The 27,535-nt window shown below is 49.9% G+C and overlaps 1 protein-coding gene across 1 annotated transcript in view; it reads left to right on the top strand.

The window, feature by feature from the left end:
• sptbn5 (spectrin, beta, non-erythrocytic 5) overlaps positions 1 to 27,535 on the top strand; it is a 183,033-nt gene that overhangs the window by 32,816 nt on the left and 122,682 nt on the right. Inside the window, exons 10-19 of the mRNA XM_078406114.1 lie at positions 88 to 288; positions 1,800 to 2,015; positions 6,992 to 7,079; positions 8,666 to 8,754; positions 10,729 to 10,929; positions 13,696 to 13,848; positions 14,120 to 14,250; positions 16,690 to 16,941; positions 23,442 to 23,729; positions 26,219 to 26,453. Of these exons, the coding sequence (XP_078262240.1) occupies positions 88 to 288; positions 1,800 to 2,015; positions 6,992 to 7,079; positions 8,666 to 8,754; positions 10,729 to 10,929; positions 13,696 to 13,848; positions 14,120 to 14,250; positions 16,690 to 16,941; positions 23,442 to 23,729; positions 26,219 to 26,453 (1,854 nt within the window). The remainder of the gene's footprint in view (positions 1 to 87; positions 289 to 1,799; positions 2,016 to 6,991; positions 7,080 to 8,665; positions 8,755 to 10,728; positions 10,930 to 13,695; positions 13,849 to 14,119; positions 14,251 to 16,689; positions 16,942 to 23,441; positions 23,730 to 26,218; positions 26,454 to 27,535) is intronic.

The raw sequence follows: 27,535 nt of genomic DNA, 5'->3' as shown, positions 1-27,535 counted from the left end.
GCTGCGCCACCGTGCTGCCCGAGTGCGATCGATGTGCAACTGCAGCCATGATTTTGATGACCTCATGTTGCCGTGTTTCCCCACTAGGCGATGGAGGCCGAGTGCAACTCCCACCAGTCTATCTATTTCTCGGTGGTGAGAAACAGCCAGGAGTTGTGCAAAGAAAATCTGAACAACGAGAGGGACGTGAGGAAATGGGTGACGACCCTCCAGAAACAATGGCAACATTTAAAGGACGAGCTGTCGAACCGACGCACACGACTCCAAGCTGCTCTGGCGATAAAGCAGGTGAGATAACAGCCTGGTGGACTGGATGGTTCCTGGGAAGCAGACAACAAAGGGAATAGCAGGAACCAAAAAGATAACTTAGAAGTGGAGGTGGAGGGGAGGGAGAGGGTTCCTAGAGGGAAGGGAGAGGGGAGTCCAGAACAAGGGGCCACAGTTTAAGAATAAGGGGTAGGCCATTTAGAACGGAGATGAGGAAAGACTTTTCCAGTCAGAGAGTTGTGAATCTGTGGAATTCTCTGCCTCAGAAGGCAGTGGAGGCCAATTCTCTGAATGAATTCAAGAGAGAGCTAGATAGAGCTCTTAAGGATAGCGGAGTCAGGGGGTATGCGGAGAAGGCAGGAACGGGGTACTGATTGAGAATGATCAGCCATGATCACATTGAATGGCGGTGCTGGCTCGAAGGGCCGAATGGCCTACTCCTGCACCTATTGTCTATTGCCTATTGTCTAATGAATAAGGTTCCTAATGAATATTTTGCCAGGGTCCTCCCAAAAGAGAGGGAATGACGTTGATAATGTGGTTATGGAGGAAGTGTGTGAAATGGTGGATTGGATACACAGCATCAGGTAGATGGTTTAAAGGATTTGTCGTCTTTGATAAATTTCCAGGCCAGTGAGTTTAGGACCAGAGGCTTCAGAATAACAGGACAATAGACAACAGACAATAGGTGCAGGAGGAGGCCATTCGGCCCTTCGAGCCAGCACCGCCATTCAATGTGATCATGGCTGATCATTCTCAATCAGTACCCCGTTCCTGCCTTCTCCCCATACCCCCTGACTCCGCTATCCTTAAGAGCTCTATCTAGCCCTCTCTTGAATGCATTCAGAGAATTAGCATTCTTGGGGAGAAGGCAGGCATGGGTTACTGATCGTGGATGATCAGCCATGATCACAATGGCTCGAAGGGCCAAATGGCCTCCTCCTGCACCTATTTTCTATGTTTCTATGTTTCTACGTAAGTGCTGTCTTGCATATTATATGGTAAATCGAGTCAGGTCTAGCCTTGCAGATGAATTTGAAAAATCCTGTGAGGCCTTTCAGTGTGATATGGAATATCTGTCCAGAGACTTGGGCCTGGACATGGCAAGTTCAACAGCCTGACCGCGGGAGAAGACGGCAGGGGATTTGAAAAGACATTCTGACCTTCCATCACAGTGAGGAGGGGACTGGAGGAGACTCACTGTGACGGATGTTTCTTTATTTTGTTTCGTGTTGGTTTGTGATTGCGTGTGTAATTGTTTATTTTTATTGCTCTTACTGTTGGACTGCGGGTGACGAAATCTCGTCCAAAAGACTTGTTTTTTTGGATGACAATAAAGGTTATTCTGATTCTGATATTCATTTATGTCGTGCATTGTTAGCTTTTATACCTTAGGGGCATATTGATTTTGGAATATTGCATCCGGAGTGTAACTGTGAAGGCCCGTGAGATTTGTGAGCTATGATGGGTGAGTTGTGTACATGCAAGGATTTGTTGCACCTGAATGTGACCAGATATCTCCGTTCTCTCAGTATTTTGCAGATATCAGTGAGGCCCATTCTTGGCTGCTGGAGAAGCAGCCTCTTCTGCAGACTGCGGACTGTGGGAAGGATGAGGCCAGTGCTGAGGCACTCCTGCAGCGCCACATGCGCCTCACAGAGGAGATGGAAGCATACGCCAGCGAAGTGACAAGACTCGGTGACCAGGCGGCAGCGGCAGTGGAGCAAGTTCCTCTGACAGTGTGTCAGGTACTCACTCCAATTCTACGTGTAGGAAGGAACTGCAGGTGCTGGTTCAAACCGAAGATAGACACAAAAAGCTGGAGCAACTCTGCATCTCCAGAGACAGCATCTCTGGAGAGAAGGAATCGGTGACGTTTCGGGTCGAAGAAGCGTGACCAGAGGTCACAGCCTCAGAATTAAAGGACGTTCTTTTAGGAAGGAGATGAGGTGGAAATTTCTTTAGTCAGAGGGCGGTGAATCTGTGGAATTCTTTGCCACAGAAGGCTGTGGAGGCCAAGTCAATTGATATTTTTAAGGCAGAGATAGATAGATTCTTGATTAGTACGTGTGTCAGAGGTTATGGGGAGAAGGCAGGAGAATGGGGTTAGGAGGGGCAGATAGATCAGCCATGATTGAAGGTATTTATTCACAAAATGCTGGAGTAACTCAGCAGGTCAGGCAGCATCTCAGGAGAGAAGGAATGGGAGACGTTTCGGGTCGAGACCCTTCTTCAGACTGACGGGTCGTGATTGAATGGCAGAGTGGGCTTGATGGGCCGAATGGCCTAATCCTGTCCTATCACTTATGAACGTGATCTATTCCTTTTCTCCAGTGATGCTGTCTGACTCGCTGAGTTGCTCCAGCTTTTTGTGTCTATCTTCACTTAAATTCTGTATGTGTCATTTGGAGAAATTAGTACATTTAGGCCTGAAATGAGGAGAGACTACTTCACTCAGAGAGTGGTGAATCTTTTAAGTTCTCCACTCCAGTGTGCTCATAAGCTCATCATTGATTGCATTTAAAGTGGAGATCGATCGGTTTCTCGACACCAAAATCACTTTGGGTTGGATTAAGCAGGAGAATAGTTTTGAGTGAGGTCACGCATGATCATGTTGAAGAGTGACATCGGCCTGTGGGCCAGAATGGACTGCTGATGTTCATGTCTCTTGTGATTTTATAATAAACTAGACCCGTTGAGTCCAAACCTCTCCTGCATTGGTGCAGCACCCTCTCCTCCCCCCCTCTCCCACCCCTCATTCCCCCTCCCCCATTCCCCTCTCCCCCATTCCCCCCTCCCCTTCCCCCATTCCCCCTCCCCTCCCCCCATTCCCCCCCTCCCCCATTCCCCCCCTCCTGCTCCCCCATTCCCCCCTCCCCCTCCCCCCATTCTCCCTCCCCCTTCTCCCATTCCCCCCTCCCCTTCCCCCATTCCCCCCTCCCCCTCCCCCCATCCCCCCTCCCCTTCTCCCATTCCCCCCTCCCCTTCCCCCATTCCCCCCTCCCCTTCCCCCATTCCCCCCTCCCCTTCCCCATTCCCCCCCTCCCCTCCCCCCATTCCCCCCTCCCCTTCTCCCATTCCCCCCTCCCCTTCCCCCATTACCCCCTCCCCTCCCCCATTCCCCCCTCCCCTCCCCCATTCCCTCCTCCCCCTTCCCCATTCTCCCTCCCCATCTCCCATTCCCCCCTCCCCTTCCCCATTCCCCCCTCCCCCTCCTCCCCCTCCCCATCCACTCCACCCCCACTCCATCCCCCTCAACCCCCCCTTATCCTCCCTCCCCCCTCCCTCCCTCGGAGATAGATTTAAACATTAAAATGTGAATAACTTAAAAACCATCACACCGATTTCAATGAAACCTCTTCCATTAGCACCGAAGGGACGACGGTGAGTAAGATGGGCCTAAATTGTCGCGCTATCGTGTACCGTTTTGGCTGTAGTTCAGGAACAAACAAACAAACAAACAAGAGTTTTAGTGTATAGATTGGGAGCCAACACCTCAGCAACAACGGAGGAGAATCTGAAGATTACTGAAGAAAACACACAAATTGCTGGAGTAACTCAGCGGGTCAGGCAGCGTCTCTGGAGAATATTCTAACCATTTTAACTCCCCTCTCCATTCTCAAACTGACCTTCCTGTCATAGACTTCCTTCATTTCCAGAACGCGACCATATTGCAAACTGGAGGAGCTGAACCTCATATTTTGCTTAGGTAGTTTACAACCTAATGGTATGAACATTGAATTCTCCAATTTTAGATAATTAATCTACAAACACTCCCCCTCCCCCCCACACCCTCTCTTCCCTGTGCCTGACCTCGATTTGTACCCATTTCTCCCCTTCTCCATCACCCCCATCCCTTCCACCAAAATTCCCTCTTCTGGCTTCACAATTTATACCTCTTCTGTTGTTACCTCACACCTCTTGTCTTTTCATCTCCGGCCTTTGTCCAACCCCCCTCACCTGTATCCACCTATCACTCGCCAAGCGTTGTCCTGCTCCAATGTCTCTTCCAGCTCTCTCCCTCCCCCACCACAATCAGTGTGAAGAAGGGTCCCGAACCGAAACGTCACCTTTTCATGTTCTCCAGAGATGTCGCCTGACCCCGCAGAGTTACTCCAGCACTTTGTACCTTTTTTGGTAAACCAACATCTGCAGTTCCTTGTGTCTCCATGAAAATGACCGGATTCTTCTGACTCTGCCCACTCACAACATTAAGTACTCTGTCGCCAGGCTTTAATAAGAAATATTTTCCTATCAATTGACGTCAAATAAACTGGTTTGCAAGTTTCCTATTCTTGGTCCAGTTTTCTCAAATAATAGAAACATAGAAAATAGGTGCAGGAGGAGGCCATTTGGCCCTTCGAGCCAGCTTGTGGATTCATTGTGATAGAAACATAGACAATAGGTGCAGGAGTAGGCCATTCGGCCCTTCGAGCCTGCACCCCCATTCAATATGATCATGGCTGATCATCCAACTCAGTATCCCGTACCTGCCTTCTCTTCCTACCCCCTGATCCCTTTAGCCACAAGGGCCACATCTGACTCCCTCTTAAATATAGCCAATGAACTGGCCTCAACTACCTTCTGTGATCATGGCTGATCATCCACAATCAGTAAACCGTGCCTGCCTTCTCCCCATATCCCCTGATTCCGCTAGCCCTTAGAGCTCTATCTAACTCTCTTTTAAATTCATCCAGTGAATTGGCCTCCACTGCCCTCTGTGGCAGAGAATTCCACAAATTCCACCAGCACAGTGGCGCAGCGGTAGAGTTGCTGCCTTACAGCGAATGCAGCGCCGGAGACTCAGGTTCGATCCTGACTACGGGCGCCGTCTGTACGGAGTTTGTACGTTCTCCCCGTGACCTGCGTGGGTTTTCTCCGAGATCTTCGGTTTCCTCCCACACTCCAAAGACATACAGGTTTCTAGGTTAATTGGCTGGGCAAATGTTTAAAAAAATTGTCCCTAGTGGGTGTAGGATAGTGTTAATGTGCGGGGATCGCTGGGCGGCGCGGACCCAGTGGGCTGAAGGGCCTGTTTCTGCACTGTATCTCTAAATCTAAATCTAAAATCACAACACTCTGGGTGAAAAATCTTTTTCTCACCTCAGTATTAAATGGCCTCCTCTTTATTCTTAGGCTGTGGCCCCTGGTTCTGGACTCCCCCGACATTGGGAACATTTTTCCTGCATCTAGCTTGTCTAGTCCTTTTATAATTTTATACGTCTCTATAAGATCCCCTCTCATATTGCTCTTTGTATTAATCCACGGTGACCTTTCTGGAATCTCACCGTTCTAGAATCGCACAAAATTGATAAGATGGATAATGCATACATCGGCTCTTCCAGCTGCACATGAAGTGAGTTGTGGGGGTCTCAGTTTACCCCAGTGTCCCCAGAACTAATGGTACTGGTGCTTCATGTGGATGAATGTGCTCCTCAGGTAGAACATATCAAGCGCTGAAAGGAAGCATGCAGGTACAGCAGGCAGTGAAGAAAGCCAATGGAATGTTGGCCTTCATAACAAGAGGAGTTGAGTATAGGAGCAAAGAGGCCCTTCTGCAGTTGTACAGGGCCCCAGTGAGACCACACCTGGAGTACTGTGTGCAGTTTTGGTCTCCAAATTTGAGGAAGGATATTCTTGCTATTGAGGGCGTGTAGGTTTACTAGGTTAATTCCCGGAATGGCGGGACTGTCGTATCTTGAAAGACTGGAGCGACTAGGCTTGTATACACTGGAATTTAGAAGGATGAGAGGGGATCTTATCGAAACGTATAAGATTATTAAGGGGTTGGACACGTTAGAGGCAGGAAACATGTTCCCAATGTTGGGGGAGTCCAGAACAAGGGGCCACAGTCTAAGAATAAGGGGTAGGCCATTTAGAACGGAGATGAGGAAAAACTTTTTCAGTCAGAGAGTTGTAAATCTGTGGAATTCACTGCCTCAGAAGGCCGTGGAGGCCAATTCTCTGAATGCATTCAATAGAGAGCTAGATAGAGCTCTTAAGGATAGCGGAGTCAGGGGGTATGGGGAGAAGGCAGGAACGGGGTACTGATTGAGAATGATCAGCCATGATCACATTGAATGGCGGTGCTGGCTCGAAGGGCCGAATGGTCTCCTCCTGCACCTATTGTCTAAGCGGAAATCTCCACTTGGGAATTAAATGAATGGTGAATTATAAGAACATCTCCAACCTAGTCAGAGAGCACCTCCCTCTGACAAACTGCAGAGCGCTGGACATTGTGACAACACGGCGACTTTGTCGAATAGTCCTGCTCTGCAGCTGCAGAAAGCACGAGAGAAGTAACTAATGATTCAGTTTAGTTACGTTTAGAGATACAGCGCGGAAACGGGCCCTTCGGCCCACCGAGTCCGCACCGCCCAGCGATCCCCGCACATTAACACTATCCTACACCCACTAGGGACAATCTTTACATTTACCCAGTCAATTAACCTACAAACCTGTACGTCTTTGGAGTGTGGGAGGAAACCGAAGATCTCGGAGAAAACCCCACGCAGGTCACGGGGAGAACGTACAAACTCCGTACGGACAGCGCCCGTAGTCAGGATCGAACCTGCGTCTCCGGCGCTGCATTCGCTGTAAGGCAGCAACTCTACCGCTGCGCCACCGTGCATGGTTCCTGCTTGGGCTTTCAGCCGAATAGGAACAGATTGTTATGATGCTAAGAGCCGGGGAACTGGTGAGAAATGCGTGTCTTGTTTTGCAGGCAGAGAGCCCAGAGAAAGAAGTGCCTGAGAGCTGCTCATCAGATGAAGGGGAACGATTGGAAATCACAAAGAAAAACCATTCTCAAAGTAAGAAGCACACGACTGCAGAGCAGATGCATGTGATGTATTTGGATTAAAGTTGGTGAAAGGCACAGATATCTGTTTTACCTGTTGGGAGTTCCATATCAGGGACACGTTCTGTACTAGTCAGAGTCATAGAGCAGAGAAACGGACCCTTCAGCCCGACATATTCGTGCTGACAAAGATGCCGTCTGAGATAGTCCCATTTGCCAGCGTTTGGCCCATGTTCCTCCAAACATGTCCCATCCATTTGTTGTCAAAATGACTTTTAAATGTTGTTAGTGTACAGGCCTCAACTACTTACTCTGACAGCTTGTTCCATACACCGACCACACTCTGTATGCACAAAACTGCCTTCACAATCCTATTAAACTTGTCCCTCCTACTTTAACCCTCAGTCCTCTAGTTCTTATATCGTCTCCTTGGAAAAAGACTGTGTTCGTTCGACCCCTGTCTATTCCCCTCATGATTTTATACATCTCTGCAAGATCACCCCTCAGCCTCCTGCTCTCTAAGGAATAACATGCTAGCCCGTCCAGCCTCTCCCTGTAGCTCAGGCCCTCAAGTCCTGGCAACATCCTTGTCAACCCTCTCTGCGTTCTTTCCAGCTTAATGGCATCTTTCCTATGGCAGGGTGACCGAAACTGAACACAATAGGTGCCCTCATACACCACCTTGGATTCTACTTCAAAAAACACAAACTCATGACATGAGAAACTCTCTCTCTCTCATGCATCTCAGAATCCACTCCAGTAACTCTCTTCTCAATAGACAATAAGTGCAGGAGGAGGCCATTCAGCCCTTCGAGCCAGCACCGCCATTCAATGTGATCATGGCTGATCATTCACAATCAGTACCCCGTTCCTGCCTTCTCCCCATACCCCCTGACTCCGCTATCCTTAAGAGCTCTATCTAGCTCTCTCTTGAATGCATTCAGAGAATTGGCCTCCACTGCCTTCTGAGGCAGAGAATTCCACAGATTCACAACTCTCTGACTGAAAAAGTTTTTCCTCATCTCAGTTCTAAATGGCCTACCCCTTATTCTTAAACTGTGGCCCCATGTTCTGGACTCCCCCAACATTGGGAACATGTTTCCTGCCTCTAACGTGTCCAACCCCCTAATAATCTTATACGTTTCGATAAGATCTCCTCTCATCCTTCTAAATTCCAGTGTATACAAAGCCTACTTCTAAATTCCAGTGTATACAAGCCTTTTGTTTAACAGAGGCTCAACATTAGCCATCCTCCGGTCTTCCAGCACCTCACCCAAGTCTAACAGCGATTCATAAATGTCAGCCAGACCTCCAGCTTCGCAGTGACCTTGGATATGTCTGATCAGGCCAGTTGATTTATCCACCTTGATACACTGTAGGTTGTCCGGTACCTTCTTGGCCATAATACCGACCGTCCTCAAGGCATCTCCATTAATGGTCCCCAAGTTCCCTCGTCTTCATGTCAATCGTTGCCATAAGACCAGGAGAAATATTCATTGCACGGTGTACCAGAAAGAGATCTGCTGTAAAATCATGGTTCAACACATCATTTATTGATTTCAGTGAGCGAAACACTTCTGTAATTTTGTATGTTTGCAGCAGTTGACACCTTGACCCAGCCTAACGTCAATAAGCACCAGGACAGGACAGCCAAAGACAGCGCTCAGCCACCGAACAAGCAAGAGGAGGTGAGACCAGTCCCACTGCTCCAAAATTCCTCCTCCTTTATTTTTTACTGGCACCCGTTTCCCACATTACCTGGGCTTCACAAGCCATCTCACTTCATTACCCTGCCTCCGGCCTACCTCATCCCCAAACCCTAACCCTCATCACTGCAAGGTAGATACAAAATGCTGGAGTAACTCAGTGGGTCCCAACCTGAAACGTCATCCAATCTTTCTCTCCCGAGACGCTGCCTGACCCGCCGAGTTACTCCAGCATTTTGTGTCTACCTTCGATTTGAACCAGCATCTGCAGTTTTTTTCCTACCCTCATCATTCCACGCTGCTGTTTCTCTCTCCATCATTCCTTGTTACCTGTTTCCATTCCTAGCAATCTATCCTCTTTAACTTACACCTAAACCCCCTCCCTTTCATGATCCTGAATCATTGTGCTGTAATTCTCCAATATGCCTGCACCAAATCCATTCCCACCCCCATCCCTCTCCATGTCAAAACCTGCCTTTGTCTCGATCGCTGATCACTGTTCCTCTCCACCTCTGACCCGCCTCACTCTTTGTCACCCTCCCCTTTCCCTCTCTAACCCCCATGCTTCTCCATCTCTGACCCCAGCCCCTCTCCCTCTCTGCTCTCTGACCCTTGCCCCTCTCTGACCCCTGCCCCTCTCCGCTCTCTGACCCCTGCCCCCCTCCCTCTCTGACTCCTGCCCCTCTCCCTTTCTGACCCCTGCCCCTCTCCCTTTCTGACCCCTGCCCCTCTCTCTCTGATCCCTCTTTGCTCTCTGACCCCTGCCCCTCTCCCTCTCTGACCCCTGCCCCTCTCCCTCTCTGACCCCTGCCCCTCTCTCTCTCTGACCCCTGCCCCTCTCTCTCTCTGACCCCTGCCCCTCTCCCTCTCTGACCCCTGCCCCTCTCCCTCTCTGACCCCTGCCCCTCTCCCTCTCTGACTCCTGCCCCTCTCCCTTTCTGACCCCTGCCCCTCTCTCGCTCTGACCCCTGCCCCTCTCTCTCTCTGATCCCTCTTTGCTCTCTGACCCCTGCCCCTCTCTCTCTGTGACCCCTGCCCCTCTCCCTCTCTGACCCCTCTCCCTCTCTGATCCCCACCCCTCTCCCTCTCTGACCCCCGCCCCTCTCGCTCTCTGAACCCTGCCCCCCTCTCTCTCTGACGCCTCTTTCTCTCTGACCCCTGCCCCTCTTTCTCTCTGACCCCTCTCCCTCTCTGACCCCTGCCCCTCTCCCTCTCTGACCCCTGACCCCTCTCCCTCTCTGACCCCTGCCCCTCTCCCTCCCTGACCTCTGACCCCCTCTCTCTCTGACCCCTGCCCCTCTCCCTCTCTGACCCCTGCCCCTCTCCCTCTCTGACCCCTGCCCCTCTCTCTCTCTCTCTGACCCCTGCCCCTCTCCCTCTCTGACCCCTGCCCCTCTCTCTCTCTGACCCCTGCCCCTCTCTCTCTCTGACCCCTGCCCCTCTCTCTCTCTGACCCCTGCCCCTCTCTCTCTCTGACCCCTGCCCCTCTCCCTCTCCCTCTCTGACCCCTGCCCCTCTCTCTCTCTCTCTGACCCCTGCCCCTCTCTCTCTCTGACCCCTCTCTCTCTCTGACCCCTGCCCCCCTCTCTCTCTGACCCCTGCCCCCCTCTCTCTCTGACCCCTCTCTCTCTCTGACCCCTCTCTCTCTCTGACCCCTCTCTCTCTGACCACTGCCCCTCTCCCTCTCTGACCCCTGCCCCTCTCCCTCTCTGACTTGCTCCACTCCATCGCTGACCCCAACCGCTGTCCATCTCCAACATCCGCCTCTCTCCATTTCTTCCATGTTCTTCTCCTCCTCTGGCCCTTTCCTCCTACTCTTCCTCTCCCTCCCTCACCATTTCCCTCTCCCGCTCTTTCTTTCCCTGTCCATGTCCCTCTCTCTCACTCTCACTCTCACTCACACTCTCTCTCTCTCACTCTCTCTCTCTCTCTCTCTCTCTCTGTGTTGTTCCCCAGGAGGGGAGTGAAGCTGCCACCAGAGGGAGCCCGTTGCAGAGGCTCAGCAAACCGCGGAGGAGCCGTTCGATGCGTCGCGGTACGACGGAGATCCAGTACACATCACAGACCATGCCTGACGAGGACTTCAGCAGGACAAGCATTGAGTGCAGCCAGCATGACATTGAATCATCTTACTCCAGTCTCTGCCAGCTAGCGGAGGTAGTTTATCAACCCTGCATCTCCCTTTGCATCTATCTGATCGTATACATACTCATCTAGCTGTCACATTGTAAGCATCCTTATCTCGGGTTGCCAACTTTCTAACTCCCAGATAAGGGACAAAATGTGACGTCACAGCCCGTGCGCCCCATGTGACCTCACCCAGCCAGTGGCCACGTGCTCCCGCTCCACCAATGGAGGTCGCCCGGGCCGGGAGGCGGGTTGCTATGCAACCTCCGTTAGGCTCCCAAACACACTCCGTTGGCCTACACTGTCCGGGCCTACAGTGTCCGGGCCTACAGTGTCCGGGCCTACAGTGTCTACAGATCGGGTAGATGCACAGAGTCTTTTGCCCAGAGTAGGGGAATCGAGGACCAGGGGACATAGGTTCAAGGTGAAGGGGAAAAGATTTCATAGGAATCCGAGGGGTAACTTTTTCACACAGCGGATGGTGGGTGTATGGAACAAGCTGCCAGAGGAGGTAGTTGGGGCTGGGACTATCCCATCGTTTAATAAACAGTTAGACAGTTACATGGATAGGACAGGTTTGGAAGGATATGGACCAAGTGCAGGCAGGTGGGACTAGGGTAGCTGGGACATTGTTGGCCGGTGTGGGCGAGTTGGGCCGTAGGGCCTGTTTCCACACTGTATGAATCTAACCACACAACAGATAAACATACAATAAACAATAGTACAATCAATTATCAGTTATACTGGGTAACCAGACAATATTAGTGCAAACTGAAGTACCCCGTGTAATCTGTTAAAAAATCCAATGTAGTCCATGGCTGAGGGAGGGTTTAGTTGAGTTTAGAGGTACAGTGCGGAAACACACCCTTTAGCCCACCAAGTCTGCACTGACCAGCGCTCCCCGCGCACTAACACTATCCTACGCACACTAGGGACAGTTTACACTTATACCAAGCCAATTATCCTACAAACCTGTACGTCTTTGGAGTGTGAGAGGAAACCGAAGATCTCGGGGAAAACCCACGCAGATCACAGGGAGAACGCGCAAACTCCGTAGTGTGGCTAATGGGAAGAAGCTGTTCTCGAAGCAGGAGGTAGCAGTTTCCAACGGTAGAAGCAAGATGACAACGATTGATTTCCCTTTGATGGTGGGAAATCAATATCTGTGCTGGGCCAGGCAATGCCCAGCACTTCCTGCTGTCTCTGTCGTCTTGAGCATTTGAGTTACTGAACCAGGCTGTGAGGCTATCAGTCAGTATATTCCATACTGTACACCTGTGGAGGTTCAATAGAATATTTAGCGACGTGCCGAATCTCCTCAAACCTTTGAGGAGGTAGAGGCATTGATGAGGTTTCTTTACGGTTGCAACGACGAGCTGGGTCCAGGACAGATCTTCACATAAGTCAGACACACAATGCTGGAGTAACTCCACGGGTCAGGCAGCATCTCCAGACAGAAGCAATGGGTGACCTTTCGGGTCGAGACCCTTCCTCAGTCTGCAACCGTCAGGCATTACAATCTAAAATTAATCAAGAGGACAGTTAAACCAGCCAGAGAACTAGGGTGGGGAGGGACGGGAGAGAGAGGGAAAGGAAGGGTTACCTGCTTGGTTTGGCAACAGCTCTACTCAAGACCGCAAGAAATGGTGGATGTAACGCAGTCCGTCGCACAAGCCAGCTTCCCCCACATTGACTCCATCTACGTTTACGCTGCCAATGCAATCTAGGACCTTCAGGAAACGGGGCTTCCCCTCTTCCATTATAGATGAGGCTCTCACTAGGGTCTCTTCTACATCCCGCAGCTCCGCTCTTGCTCCCCCTCCCCCCACTCGCAACAAGGACAGAATCCCCCTCGTTCTCACCTTCCACCCCACCAGCCAGCGTATCCAACAAATCATCCGCCAACATTTCCGTCACCTACAACGGGACCCCACCACTGGCCATATCTTCCCATCCCCTCCCCTCTCTGCGTTCCGCAGAGACCGTTCCCTCCGTAACTCCCTGGTCCACTCGTCCCTTCCTACCCAAACCACCCCATCCCCGGGCACTTTCCTCTGCAACCGCAGGAGATGCAACACCTGTCCCATTACCTCCCCCCTCAACTCCATCCAAGGACCCAAACAGTCTTTCCAGGTGAGACAGAGGTTCACCTGCACCTCCTCCAACCTCATCTATTGCATCCGCTGCTCTAGATGTCAACTTATTTACATCGGCGAAACCAAACGCAGGCTCGGCGATCGCTTCACTCAACACCTGCGCTCGGTCCGCGTTGGCCAAACTGGTCTCCCGGTGGCCGAGCACTTCAACTCCCCCTCCCACTCCCAGTCTGACCTTTCTGTCATGGGCCTCCTCCAGTGCCATAGTGAGGCCCACCGGAAATTGGAGGAACAGCACCTCATATTTCGCCTGGGCAGCTTGCAGCCCAGTGGTATGAACATCGACTTCTCCAACTTTAGATAGTTCCTCTGTCCCTCTCTTCCCTTCCTCCTTCCCAGATCTCCCACTGTCTTCCTGTCTCCACTCCCTTTGTCCCGCCCCCTGACATCAATCTGAAGAAGGGTCTCGACCCGAAACGTCGCCCATTCCTTCTCTCCTGAGATGCTGCCTGACCTGCTGAGTTACTCCAGCATTTTGTGAATAAGTGCCTTCGATTTGAACCAGCATCTGCAGTTATTTTCTTATACCATTTACACTCCAATCATTTACACTCCAATCATTCCTTCTCCTCCCCTTAACATAGCGTATTCTTCTTAATTTAATGTTTTCCCCTGCTTGCTGTGGTCTGCTCAACTCTAGGCCCGAAGGAAAGCCCTGCAAGAAATGATCCAACTGTATCACTTCTGCAACACATGCAATGACTTCATCTCCTGGACGAACGAACAGGAGAATGGTTTCAAAACCTTTGTGCCCAACGTAAACAACATGGAAGTCATGCAGAGGAAATATGAGGTTTGTGGCTGCGTGCATCATAACCCATCCAGGCTGATGTTTTCTGACTTTGTCCAACTTCTCATCATCGTCTATGTGGCTCTATGCCCGCTATCTAATGTCATTGCTCACCCCTCTCTTTGTATCACTCTAAATCATTCTCTATACAGAAACTCTATGACTGCTGCACCTTTCCCACTCCCATCTCGCTCCCGCCATGTACGACATTCTCCTGGGCTGAATAATTGTAGTAAAGTTATTACCACCAACAGAAGGCCATTTTTGCTTTCAGAATTTCTTGACCGAGTTGGCTGCTGGGAAAGGCAGGCTGGGTGAAATCGACCGACTGGCGGGTAATTTGATCAAAAACGGACACAGCAAGGATCGGGAGATCCAGGCAAAGCAGCAGATGATTCATAAAAGGTAACCCGACTACAGTGAGCACCCGACTGGTTGTGTGGGAAATAAGCACAAATAGCTGGAGTAACTCAGAGAGTCAGGCAGCATCTCTGGAGAAAAGGAATGGGTGACGTTTCGGGTCCAGACGCTTCTTTGTCTGAAGAAAGATCTCAACCCGAAGCGTCACCTATTCCTTTTCTCCAGAGATGCTGTCTGTCCCGCTGAGTTACTCCAGTTTTTTTGTAAGAAAATAACTGCAGATGCTGGTACAAATCAAAGGTATTTATTTCACAAAATGCTGGAGTAACTCAGCAGGTCAGGCAGCATCTCAGGAGATGCTTTTTTTGTATCTATCTTTGGTTTAAACCAACGTCTGCAGTTCCTTCCGACATTGGTTGTGTGGGAGGTCAGGAGTGTGACTTCCCTCATGCTGTACATCATGTACTTCTTACTATTGAGGGCGTGCAGCGTAGGTTCACTAGGTTAATTCCCGGAATGGCGGGACTGTCATATGCTGAAAGACTGGAGCGACCAGGCTTGTATACACTGGAATTTAGAAGGATGAGAGGGGATCTTATCGAAACGTATAAGATTATTAAGGGGTTGGACACGTTAGAGGCAGGAAACATGTTCCCAATGTTGGGGGAGTCCAGAACCAGGGGCCACAGTTTAAGAATAAGGGGTAGGCCATTTAGAACGGAGATGAGGAAAAACTTTTTCAGTCAGAGAGTTGTGAATCTGTGGAATTCTCTGCCTCAGAAGGCAGTGGAGGCCAATTCTCTGAATGCATTCAAGAGAGAGCTAGATAGAGCTCTTAAGGATAGCGGAGTCAGGGGGTATGGGGAGAAGGCAGGAACGGGGTACTGATTGAGAATGATCAGCCTTGATCACATTGAATGGCGGTACTGGCTCGAAGGGCCGAATGGCCTCCTCCTGCACCTATTGTCTATTGTCTATGTCAAATGGAAAACTTTAAACGTTAGAGACCAGGTGATAATTGGGTGCTTTGGCATAGATGGGGAGCTTTCAGTACATGGGTTTGATACACAATATAGGATGTGTCCCAGGGCAGCAGACATGGAGGGAGTGTAATGCCCCAGGGGTGATATTTTAACACTTAGACATCAGACTACAACTCAGATGGGCCCTCTCAGCTTAATATAAAAGTTGCTATGACACTATTCACCAAATAGTGTTCTCCCCCACACCTTGGGCCAATGTTTATCCCTCAATAAGCAAAACCATTGTAGATTATCTAATCGCTTTCATATTGCCATTTGTTACGGCGGCACGGTGGCGCAGCGGTAGAGTTGCTGCCTTACAGTGAATGCTGCGCCGGAGACTCAGGTTCGATCCCGACTACGGGCGCCGTCTGTACGGAGTTTGTACGTTCGCCCCGTGACCCGCGTGGGTTTTCTCCGAGATCTTCGGTTTCCTCCCACACTCCAAAGACGTACAGGTTTGTAGGTTAATTGGCTTGGTAAATGTAAACATTGTCCCTAGTGGGTGTAGGATAGTGTTAGTGTGCGGGGATCGCTGGGCGGCACGGACCCGGTGGGCCGAAAGGCCTGTTTCTGCGCTGTATCTCTAAATCTAAAATCGTGTTACATATTTGTTTACATCAAAGATACCAGAGGAGCAAGATAGACCACTCGACCCTAACAACCGTAGTACGTCACGGCGCCATTTTAGTAGGCTGAAACGTGCAGAAACATTTAAAAAGAAAAATAACAAAAAACTATGAATTGATAGATGAGATATATTCTGCATTTTAATGGTATCGTCACACATACTGTTCCCCCAAACAACAGATTACACTGCAAGAGGCATAGCGAACGGTGGGTTTTGCTTACTAAAATGGCGGCCGTTATGTTCCTTTGCGCACTACACTTCAGTGTAGGCTATTTCAACAGAGTGGGTTATCCTGCTCCTCTAGTATCTTTGGTTTACATGTTCTGTTGTGCTGTCGCAAGCAAGAATTTCATTGTTCTATCTGAGACATATGGCAATAAAACACTCCTGACTCTCTCTTGTCTCTGGTCGCTGATTGCTGTGCACAAATTTGCCTGCCACAACATCACAAGAAGGAATGAATGAGTGAATGAATGAATGTATGAATGATACTTTATTATCACATGTGACAAGGTACGCAAAGAGTTGGCACTTGAAGGGCACCGACAGAGTTACAAAGTATTCCATTTAGTCTCCACTGGATCCTCGTTGTTCTTGGCCCATCCCCTACGCTTGTTCCCTCTTTGTTCTCAGCGGCGCCTCCAACCGAACATCAAATTTGTTGCTAAATGGCGGCATGAAAATACTTTGGGGGCAAAAAAATCTTTCATTCATGTTTTTTCAATCTTTATCGATTTCACGCACTATTTAACTAATGCTGGCTTATTTAAACAATTGCTTCATGAAAACACTTAAACGAACTGTTTCAAACTCCTTGCGATGTACTTACAGGTGGGAGATAATGTTGGCTTTGAAGGAGGAGAAAGGGAAGGAACTGATGGGCACTGCGGACGTCCAATCCTTCCTGCAGAAGTGTCAGGATACGACAGCATTGCTGCAGGACAAGCTGGCCCTGCTATCCACTCCCGATCCAGCGAACAGTTTGAAAGCAGTGGTTGGCGCAAGGCACAAGCAAGTCACATCCAAGCGTGAGATCCAGTCACTGGAGAGCACGCTCCAATACCTGATCCAAATGGCTCACACGTACGTAACCTTTGGCTCTGTGCTGAATATTTTCTCCCAACGTGTCTATGTTTGCATGTGGCGTGGATATTTCTGTTGAAGAGTGAACAGCTTCGGTTCAGAAAGAGCATGGTGTCAATTTTGAGGGAAATAAAAGGCCCTGTCCCACTTTGGCGATTTTTAAGGCGACTGCCGGCGACTAGGCAAGTCCCACACACAACGCTGGAGTAACTCAGCAGGTCAGGCAGCATCTCAGGAGAGAAGGGATGGGTGACGTTTCGGGTCGAGACCCTTCTTCAGACTGATGTCAGGGGGGCGGGACAAAGGAAGGATATAGGTGGAGACAGGAAGACAGTGGGAGAACTGGGAAGGGGAAGAGAGGGACAGAGGAACTATCTAAAGTTGGAGAAGTCGATGTTCATACCACTGGGCTGCAAGCTGCCCAAGCGAAATATGAGGTGCTGTTCCTCCAATTTCCGGTGGGCCTCACTATGACACTGGAGGAGGCCCATGACAGAAAGGTCAGACTGGGAGTGGGAGGGGGAGTTGAAATGCTCGGCCACCGGGAGATCAGGTTGGTTAAGGTGGACTGAGCGAAGCGATCGCCGAGCCTGCGTTTGGTTGACGCATGGTCGTCGGTGTGTCGCGGTGTGTCGCGGGCATGGTCGTGAGTAGTCTCCAATGAGTCGTAGCAGTTCTCGGGTCGCTGCGGAATTTTCTCCCTGCTCGAAATTTTTCGGCGACAGCTGGCTTGATGCTAATGATGGTAGCTTGTCGTCTCCTGTCGTGGGCGCTGTCATGGGCCCTGTCGTGGGCGCTGTCATGGGCCCTGTCGTGGGCGCTGTCATGGGCCCTGTCGTGGGCGCTGTCATGGGCCCTGTCGTCGGCGCTGTCATGGGCCCTGTCGTAGGTTGTCGTCTCCTGTCATGGGCCCTGTCGTGGGCGCTGTCATGGGCCCTGTCGTAGGTTGTCGTCTCCTGTCATGGGCCCTGTCGTGGGCGCTGTCATGGGCCCTGTCGTGGGCGCTGTCATGGGCCCTGTCGTAGGTTGTCGTCTCCTGTCATGGGCGCTGTCATGGGCCCTGTCGTGGGCGCTGTCATGGGCCCTGTCGTGGGCGCTGTCATGGGCCCTGTCGTGGGCGCTGTCATGGGCCCTGTCGTGGGCGCTGTCATGGGCCCTGTCGTAGGTTGTCGTCTCCTGTAGTGGGCGCTGTCATGGGCCCTGTCGTGGGTTGTCGCCAGGTGCCTTTGGTTGTCGCCGGTGATGATCCACCTTTTATAAGGATTTTGTTTGTTTGAATAAAGTAAATTGTGGACATTTTGACAAAAGATTGATGTTTGAAGTTATTATACTTCAGAGTAGTTTCTCATGGCATCGCTTTCAAACATTTTAATTTCATTTATTTCGACCAATAACACAAACACAAACACAAGCATTGCACTGCATTGAAAAGCGAACTCTTTTCATTTATTTTTGACATTGCTCTGCATTGGGTCTCTTCAGGGACAAGGGATTCAAGCACACACACCTCTTCTTGGGCTTCTTCTTCCCCATTCTTCTTGTCCTTCTGTCTTGCAGAATTTTAAGCATGAGGGCTTACGTTTAATGTAAGAGCAATGCCATCATATGTTGCTTCCTGGCAGTCATGATGCTGAATGATCGCAGACCCATTTTTGCGCCAAAATTACGCAAAATTTTGCGCAAAATGGCTACCCCCGTTGTCATCAGTTGTGACCTGTCAGGGTCGTGGCTTGTCGAGGGTGGTAGGTAGGTTGGAGGTAGGTTGACGTAGCTTGTCGCTGTCGCCGGTTGTCGGTTGCTTGCCGTCACCTAGGTGGTAGGTTGTGGTAGCTTGTTGTAGACGTTGTCGTAGGGTTAAAAAAATCGAAGGTTTTTCAGCCATCTGCTATGACTTTGACAGTCGCCGGCAGTCGCCTTAAAAATCGCCGAAGTGGAACAGGCCCCGAAGTTGCAATATTTTTCTCCTTTCTACACTCACGGGCCAGGTAGAGCAAAGGCAGGGTGCACCTCAAAGCTCCCTCTGAACGTTTCCAACAAGCACTCTCAAAGCGTAGACCAGCTTACAATGCCACTAGCTCAACTAATCCGTCTGGTATTCACTTACAGCAATTTTCAGATGATATTCTAATCCAATATGTTGGAGACTGTGGGCGTATGAGGTGCTGTGAAAGACATGGCAAGCTGCTGCTGCTTATTTTGTAGTTGATGCACTGCAGTCATGGTGGCCCTCTGGTGGAGGCAATTAATGTTTAGGCAGAAGACAGACACACAAAATGCTGGAGTCACTCAGCGGGGCAGGCAGCATCTCTGGAGAGAAGGAATGGGGGACGTTTCAGGGGAGATATGGAAGGATAAGGTATGAAAATGAGAGATCAAAGGGGACGAAGATGGAGGATAGATCATTGTTAGCAAATTTGCAGATGATACAAAGCTGGGTGGTAGTGTGAACTGTGAGGAAGATGCTATGAGGTTGCAGGGTGACTTGGACAGGTTGTGTGAGTGGGTGGATGCATGGCAGATGCAGTTTAATGTGGATAAGTGTGAGGTTATCCACTTTGGTGGTGAGAATAGGAAGGCAGATTAGTATCTGAATGGTGTCAAGTTAGGAAAAGGGGACGTACAACGAGATCTGGGTGTCCTAGTGCATCAGTCACTGAAAGGAAGCATGCAGGTACAGCAGGCAGTGAAGAAAGCCAATGGAATGTTGGCCTTCATAACAAGAGGAGTTGAGTGTAGGAGCAAAGAGGTCCTTCTGCAGTTGTACAGGGCCCTAGTGAGACCGCACCTGGAGTACTGTGTGCAGTTTTGGTCTCCAAATTTGAGGAAGGATATTCTTGCTATTGTGGGTGTGCAGCGTAGGTTTACTAGGTTAATTCCCGGAATGGCGGGACTGTCATATGTTGAAAGACTGGAGCGACTAGGCTTGTATACACTGGAATTTAGAAGGATGAGAGGGGATCTTATCTAAACATATAAGATTATTAAGGGGTTGGACACGTTAGAGGCAGGAAACATGTTCCCAATGTTGGGGGAGTCCAGAACCAGGGGCCACAGTTTAAGAATAAGGGGTAGGCCATTTAGAACGGAGATGAGGAAAAACCTTTTCAGTCAGAGAGTTGTAAATCTGTGGAATTCTCTGCCTCAGAAGGCAGTGGAGGCCAATTCTCTGAATGCATTCAAGAGAATGGGGTGTAAGCTGTCCAAGCTGTCCAAGAGAAATATGAGGGTGTGGATTGATAATTTGTCCATGATCGTATCGAGCATCTTGAATGCTGCTGGAGTCAGATTTTCCAGAGAATTGTTGAGTCCTTTAAGCATTGATTTATTGATGGTGAAAATAATTTAGGATGTTGGGAAGTTAGGAGTTGAGAAACAATTCTGTGTGTCCATCCATATCAGGCTGACACTTGACTGTTCTGTGGAACAGATATCCTGATGTTGTCAAGCTGGAAAAGGTACAGAGAAGATTTACAACGATGTTGTCAGGACTGGAGGGTCTGAGCTATAGGGAGAGGTTGGGATTATGTTCCTTGAAGCATAGGGGGATGAGGGGTGATCTTATTGAGGTGTATAAAATCATGAGAGGTATAGATCGGGTAGATGCCACAGAGTCTCTTGCCCAGAGTAGGGCAATCGAGGGCCAAAGGACATAGGTTTAAGGTGAAGGGGAAAAGATGGGGGTGGTGTGAGCTGGGGTTGGTGTTAGCTGGGGTTGGTGTGAGTTGGGGGCGTGGTGGGAGTTGGGGGCGGTGTGGGCTGGGGTTGGTGTGGGCTGGGGGTGGTGTGAGCTGGGGTTGGTGTGAGTTGGGGGCGTGGTGTGAGTTGGGGGCGGTGTGGGCTGGGGGTGGTGTGGGCTGGGGGTGGTGTGGGCTGGGGGTGGTGTGAGCTAGGGGTTGGTATGGGCTGGGGGCGGTGTGAGCTGGGAGCGGTGTGGGCTGGGGGTGGTGTGAGCTGGTGCTGGTGTGAGCTGGGGGTGGTGTGAGCTGGTGCTGGTGTGAGCTGGGGTTGGTGTGAGCTGGGGGCAGTGTGGGCTGGGGGTGGTGTGGGCTGGGGTAGGTGTGAGCTGGGGGTGGTGTGAGCTGGGGGTGGTGTGAGCTGGGAGCGGTGTGAGCTGGTGGCAGTGTGAGCTGGGAGCGGTGTGGGCTGGGGTTGGTGTGAGCTGGGGGTGGTGTGAGCTGGGGGTGGTGTGAGCTGGGAGCGGTGTGGGCTGGGGGTGGTGTGAGCTGGGCATGGTGTGAGCTGGGGGCGGTGTGAGCTGGGAGCGGTGTGAGCTGGTGGTGGTGTGAGCTGGGGGCAATGTGAGCTGGGCATGGTGTGAGCTGGGGGCCGTGTGGGCTGGGGGACGGTGAGAGGCGGGGGACGGTGTGGGCTGGGGTTGGTGTGAGCAGGGGGTGGTGTGAGCTGGGAGTGATGTGAGCTTGGGGTGAGCAGGGTGTGGGCTGGGGTTGGTGTGGGCTGGGCGTGGTGTGGGGTTGGTGTGGGCTGGGCATGGTGTGGGCTGGGTGTGGGCTGTGGTTGTTGTGAGCTGGTGCTGGTGTGAGCTGGGCGTGGTGTGGAGATCGAGGCTAGGAGCCGTCAGGGAGATGGTGTGAGCCAGGGGCCTGTGGGATGGTGTACGGTGGGGGAGGCAGCACAAGCTGGGTGTGGTGTGGGCAGCCGTTGGTACGCCCGAGACCCTTCTTCAGACAGAGTCTCGACCCGAAACGTCACCCGTTCCTTCAGTCCAGAGATGCTGCCTGTCCCGCTGAGTTACTCCAGCATTTTGTGTCTATCTTTGGCGCAAAACAGCATCTGCTGATCCTTCCTGCATAATCCAACATCTCCTTATAGCTTAGGCCTTCAAGGCAGGCACGGTGGCGCAGCGGTAGAGTTGCTGCCTTACAGCGAATGCAGCGCCGGAGACCCGGGTTCGATCCCGACTACGGGCGCCGTCTGTACGGAGTTTGTACGTTCTCCCCGTGACCTGCGTGGGTTTTCTCCGAGATCTTCGGTTTCCTCCCACAATCCAAAGACGTACAGGTTTGTAGGTTAATTGGCTTGGTAAATGTAAAAATTGTGCCTAGTGAGTGTGGGATAGTGTTAGTGTGTGGGGATCGCTGGTCGGCGCGGACCCGGTGGGCCTCTTTCCGTGCTGTATCTCTAAACCTTAAAAAACGAAAAAACTAAACCTGGCAACATCTTTGTAAATCTTATCTGCACTCTTTCCAACTTAAATGGTGAAAATCCATTTGGTTCACCCCTAGTGCCACGTTCAGTGCAGGTTTCCTGTTCTCAGTTTGCTGGCATGTGAATTTTCCGCGGATTTCCACATTTTTTTAATCCATTTTCCGTGTTTTTTTGCATGGTTTCCGCGTTTTTCACTTTGCCAAATAAACGGAGAAATTGGATTGAAAAAAAGAATGAAATAAAACCGATGTACCGACTTGTAATAGACAATAGAGTAGGCCATTCGGCCCGTCGAGCCAGCACCGCTATTCAATGTGATCATGGCTGATCATTCTCAATCAGTACCCCGTTCCTGCCTTCTCCCCATACCCCCTGACTCCGCTATCCTTAAGAGCTCTATCTAGCTCTCTCTTGAATGCATTCAGAGAATTGGCCTCCACTGCCTTTTGAGGCAGAGAATTCCACAGATTCACAGCTCTCTGACTGAAAAAGTTTTTCCTCATCTCCGTTCTAAATGGCCTACCCCTTATTCTTAAACTGTGGCCCCTTGTTCTGGACTCCCCCAACATTGGGAACATGTTTCCTGCCTCTAACGTGTCCAACCCCTTAATAATCTTATATGTTTCGATAAGATCCCCTCTCATCCTTCTAAATTCCAGTGTATGCAAGCCTAGGTAATGAACACTAGGTTCCTCTAGAGGTCGCTAGGGGTTCCGCGAGAAATCCCCCCCTCGCGCCCTGGAAGTCTCCCCGGAAATGTGGCACCTTGGCTGGGCACGGCAGCCAATCTCGACCTCATCGGGACTTCCACGGCCGATCGGTGGGTTGAATTTGCAACCTGCGGCCGGTGCTCTGGAACTCCAGCCCAGCTGGAGCCAGCACATCTATCCCCATAGCCGACTTCCTTGGCCGGCTGTATAAACCAGCAAAACTCTGGAACCAAGAGTGCTAGAAAATCAGTGGTGGAACTGTAATGTGTAAATATTAAATTTAAGTGCAAGATTATATAACTAAATTAATTAAGACAGGGTTAAAAAAATATAAAACACAGCAGAAAAGCCAATTACCACCTTTTTGGGCTGATTATCAATTAATGTGCGAATTTACTTCAAAATGTTATTAGTGTACTGTGACATATTGACATTATTTTGTAATGTCTGTTTTACTTTGAAATGCACTAAAAGAGGCTTGAAACTGGTAATTTTGTGTGTACGTTTTTGACCCCCGTTGTACGCCTTGCAAGCGCTCGGATCTTTCCCTCCTTTTTTCTTTACCTCACGCCTGAGTTTGGCTCATCTTCAGCCGTCAGTTTGTTGTGATGTTGGTCATTGCAGAGTCCAGGACACCAATCCGGCAGAGAGTGCTGCAATCATGCTACAGGTGCAAGAGGTGGAGGCGCTGCTGCAGAGGGTGAAGGCCGAGGCCTCCAGGAAGAAACAGCTTCTGAGGGACAGCCACGACCTGCAGCGCTACAACCAGGGGAACAAGGAGCAGCTGCTGTGGGGCAGCACCGTGAAAGAGAAGATGAACAGCAAGGAGATGGGATTTGACGTGGATTCTGCTGAAAACCTTCTGAAGGAACACGCGGAACTGCTGCTGGAGATTAACGCGCGTAAAGACAGGTGAGAAATATGCTTGTGCAGGAAGGAACTAGGTTTAAACCGAAGATAGACACAAAAAGCTGGAGAAACGTATAAAATTATAAAAGGACTGGACAAGCTGGATGCAGGAAAAATGTTCCCAATGTCGGGGGAGTCCAGAACCAGGGGCCACAGTCTAAGAATAAAGGGGAGGCCATTTAAAACTGAGGTGAGAAAAAAACTTTTTCACCCAGTGAGTTGAGAATTTGTGGAATTCTCTGCCACAGAGGGCAATGGAGGTCAATTCACCGGATGAATTTAAAAGAGAGTTAGATAGAGCTCTAGGGGCTAGTGGAATCAAGGGATATGGGGAGAAGGCAGTCACAGGTTACTGATTGTGGATGATCAGCCATGATCACAATGAATGGCGGTGCTGGCTCGAAGGGCCAAATGGCCTCCTCCTGCACCTATTTTCTATGTATCTATGTTTCTATGTAACACAGCAGGACAGGCAGCATCTCTGGAGAGAAGGAATAGGTGACGTTTCGGGTCGAGGCTCTTCTTTAGGGTCTGAGTCAGAGTCTGAAGAAGGGTCTTGACCCGAAACGTCACTCATTCCTTCTTTCCAGAGATGCTGCCTGTCCCGCTGAGTTACTCCAGCGTTTTGGTGTCTACCTTGAGAAATACATTTTCTGGGTGGTTTCTATACATGCTTAGGCTACCACACAGGCTGGCAAAGATCTAGAGGGGAAATAATAGATAGTAAGAACTGAAAGTCAATCCAGCTCATTATATAAGTGAAGGGCGATATATTGGTTATATGAAACATTGTTGGCATTTCACGGAAATGGTGCAGTAATAATATACAAAATAAATAGCTTAATGGTTGGTGAGGGTCAGGAGATCAGGCAATACAAGGATACATGTGCATTTACCAGAGTGCAGAATATTGTGTTACAGCACAATGTGGGGACATAAAACGTTCAAGAGGCACAATGAGGAAGGTTGAGAGATTGGGACTACGTCCTTAGTTTATGAGAGGTTCATTCACCAGTCTGATAACAGCTCTTTCCGAAACTGGTGTACACGCTTTCAGGCTTTTGTATCTTCTGTCCAATGGAAGAGAGGAGAAGAAGGAATGATCAGGATGGAAGTGGTCCTCGATTATGTTGGCTGCTTTCACGATGCAGCGTGAAGTGTGTGGGGGGGGGGGGGGGGGGGGAGGTTGGAGTCGATGGTGGGGAAGCTGGTTTGCGTGATGGACTGGGCTACATCCACAACTCATTGAAACACGCACAATCCTTGCCGTGCTTGATGGTAGATTCCTTTGGCCAGGGTGTCTAAACCGGGGACCGTGGTCTCAAAATGGTGGATTGGCCATTCTGGACTGAAATGAAAAATAATTTCATCAGAGAGTAGTAAATAAAGAGAAGGTTCAGTTTCTGTGTCTACTCCAGTCAGAAATTGAGAGATTTTGGGATATTATAAAAACTAAGGAATATGTGGCTAGAGTGGGAAAGTTGTTCTGAGATAAAAAAAATCTTATTAATTGGCAGATTAGGCATGAGGGCTGAATGGCCTACTCCTGGTTCTGTTTCTTATTTCTATTTCTTATGTTCACAGCATCAATATACTGTATATTAATGACACCTTGCTACCAACTCCCTTGAGCTCCAGAATTATTTGTGGAAACTTTGGCCATCCAACCATTCGGAAGAATAAACTGACTGGTGTCATGCCCCCGTTCGAAGCTCTGTTTCCAGGCCACAAACGTTCACCCCACTTCCTGGGCACTAATTTAAACTGAATCAGACTGCTTGCAACCTTGGTTATAGAGTCGTAGTTTCATCGACAGATACAACACGATGAAAGAACCTCCAGCACACCATGTCTGCGCTGACGATCAAATACCTACGCACACTAATAGTCAATAGTCAATTTTATTTGTCACATACACATAAATGTGCAGTGAAATGAAAAATTACCCACAGTCCAACAATAAGACCAATAAAAATAAGCAATAACACACACAATCATAAACCAACACCAAACAAAAAAAAACATCCATCACAGTGAGTCTCCTCCAGTCCCTCCTCACTGTGATGGAAGGCCAGAATGTCTTTTCCCTTCCCCTGCCGTCTTCTCCCACGGTCAGGCTGTTGAACTTGCCACGTCGGGGCGGTCGTGGCTCCCGACATTGAAGCCCCCGCCGGGCGGAGAAAATCCCGCGGCCGTTCTAAATGGCCTACCCCTTATTCTTAAACTGTGGCCCCTGGTTCTGGACTCCCCCCAACATTGGGAACATGTTTGGGTGCCTGGAATGTGCTGCCAGTGTGGCATGTTGTGAATGGTGGTGGAGCCAGATCAATAGTGGCACTGAGGAGGCTTTTAGATAGACACGTGGATACGCAGGGAAATGGAAGGTATATGAATCATGTGCAGTCAGATGAGGCTCGTTTAAGTTGGCATCATGTTCGGCATGGATATTTTCTGTTCCTAAAGGTCTGTTGTGTACCTTTTATCTGCAAAAGCTTCCAGGAGCTGAATGACTTGGGGAATCAAGTGGTGAAGCGGACCCCGTCCAGCGACGTTTCCCGATTGCTGCAGAGAATGGCGGCTCTCCAGGTGGAGCTGGATGGCACTTGGAAGGAACGCAATGCAAAACTGCAGGAAGGACTGGCCCTGCAGCAGTTTAACCACGAGGCAGACCGCATTGAGGCAACTCTGTCTGGTCATGAAGCCTTCCTGAAGATCATTGATCTTGGGGTAATGTCTCACGCTTTGTACCTATCACCCTTATAATCAAGCCTTCGACCTGCACTTAGGCCGAACGAATCCAACATTGTGCTTCACCATGACCAGGATGTAAGCATTTGCTTCAAGAACATCTGCAATGTTTAGAATAAGGAATGAGGTTTTGTGTGTTAATGATTTTGAGACTGTGGCCAAGTTTGCGGATGTTACGAAAATATAGTAGGGATGAGGGGAAGATTTGATTTTTTTTAGAGATACAGCGAGGAAACAGGCCCTTCGGCCCACCGAGTCCGCGCCGCCCAGCGATCCCCGCACATTAACACTATCCTACACACACGAGGGACAATTTTTACATTTACCCAGTCAATTAACCTACATACCTGTACGTCTTTGGAGTGTGGGAGGAAACCGAAGATCTCGGAGAAAACCCACGCAGGTCACGGGGAGAACGTACAAACTCCGTACAGACGGCGCCCGTAGTCGGGATCGAACCTGAGTCTCTGGCGCTGCATTTGCTGTAAGGCAGCAATTCTACCGCTGCACCACCGTTATAATCAAGCCTTCGACCTGCACTTAGGCCGAATGAATCCAACATTGTGCTTCAGCATGACCAGGATGTAAGGATTTGCTTCAAGAACATCTGCATTGTTTAGAATAAGGAATGAGATTTTGTGTGTTAATGATTTTGAAACTGTGGCCATGTTTGCGGATGATACGAAAATATAGTAGGGATGAGGGGAAGGTGGTGGAGAGTCAGGGAGTGCAGAGAAAGCAGGGACTGCAGAAGGACTTGGACAGGCTGGGAGAGTGGGCAGAGAAGTGGCAGATGGTTTATAGTGTGGCAAAGTGTGGAGTCATCTTTTGGCAGTAGGAATAAAGGTGTAGGCTATTTTCTAAATGAGGAGAGAATTCAGAAATCGGAGGTGCAAAGGGACTTGGGAGTGCTGGTGCAGGATTCCCAGAAAGTTAATCTGCAAGTCGAATTGATAGTAAAGGAGGCAAACTCAATGCTAGCATTTATTTTAAGAGGGCTTGTATACAAAATCAGGGATGTCTTCTTCTTCTTGCGTTTGAGGCAACAGAAGTTATGAAGC

The sequence above is a fragment of the Rhinoraja longicauda genome, chromosome 10 (assembly GCF_053455715.1).
Source record: "Rhinoraja longicauda isolate Sanriku21f chromosome 10, sRhiLon1.1, whole genome shotgun sequence".
In the NCBI taxonomy this organism is placed as follows: Eukaryota; Metazoa; Chordata; class Chondrichthyes; order Rajiformes; family Arhynchobatidae; genus Rhinoraja; species Rhinoraja longicauda.
This window is presented reverse-complemented; position numbering and strand designations above follow the sequence as displayed.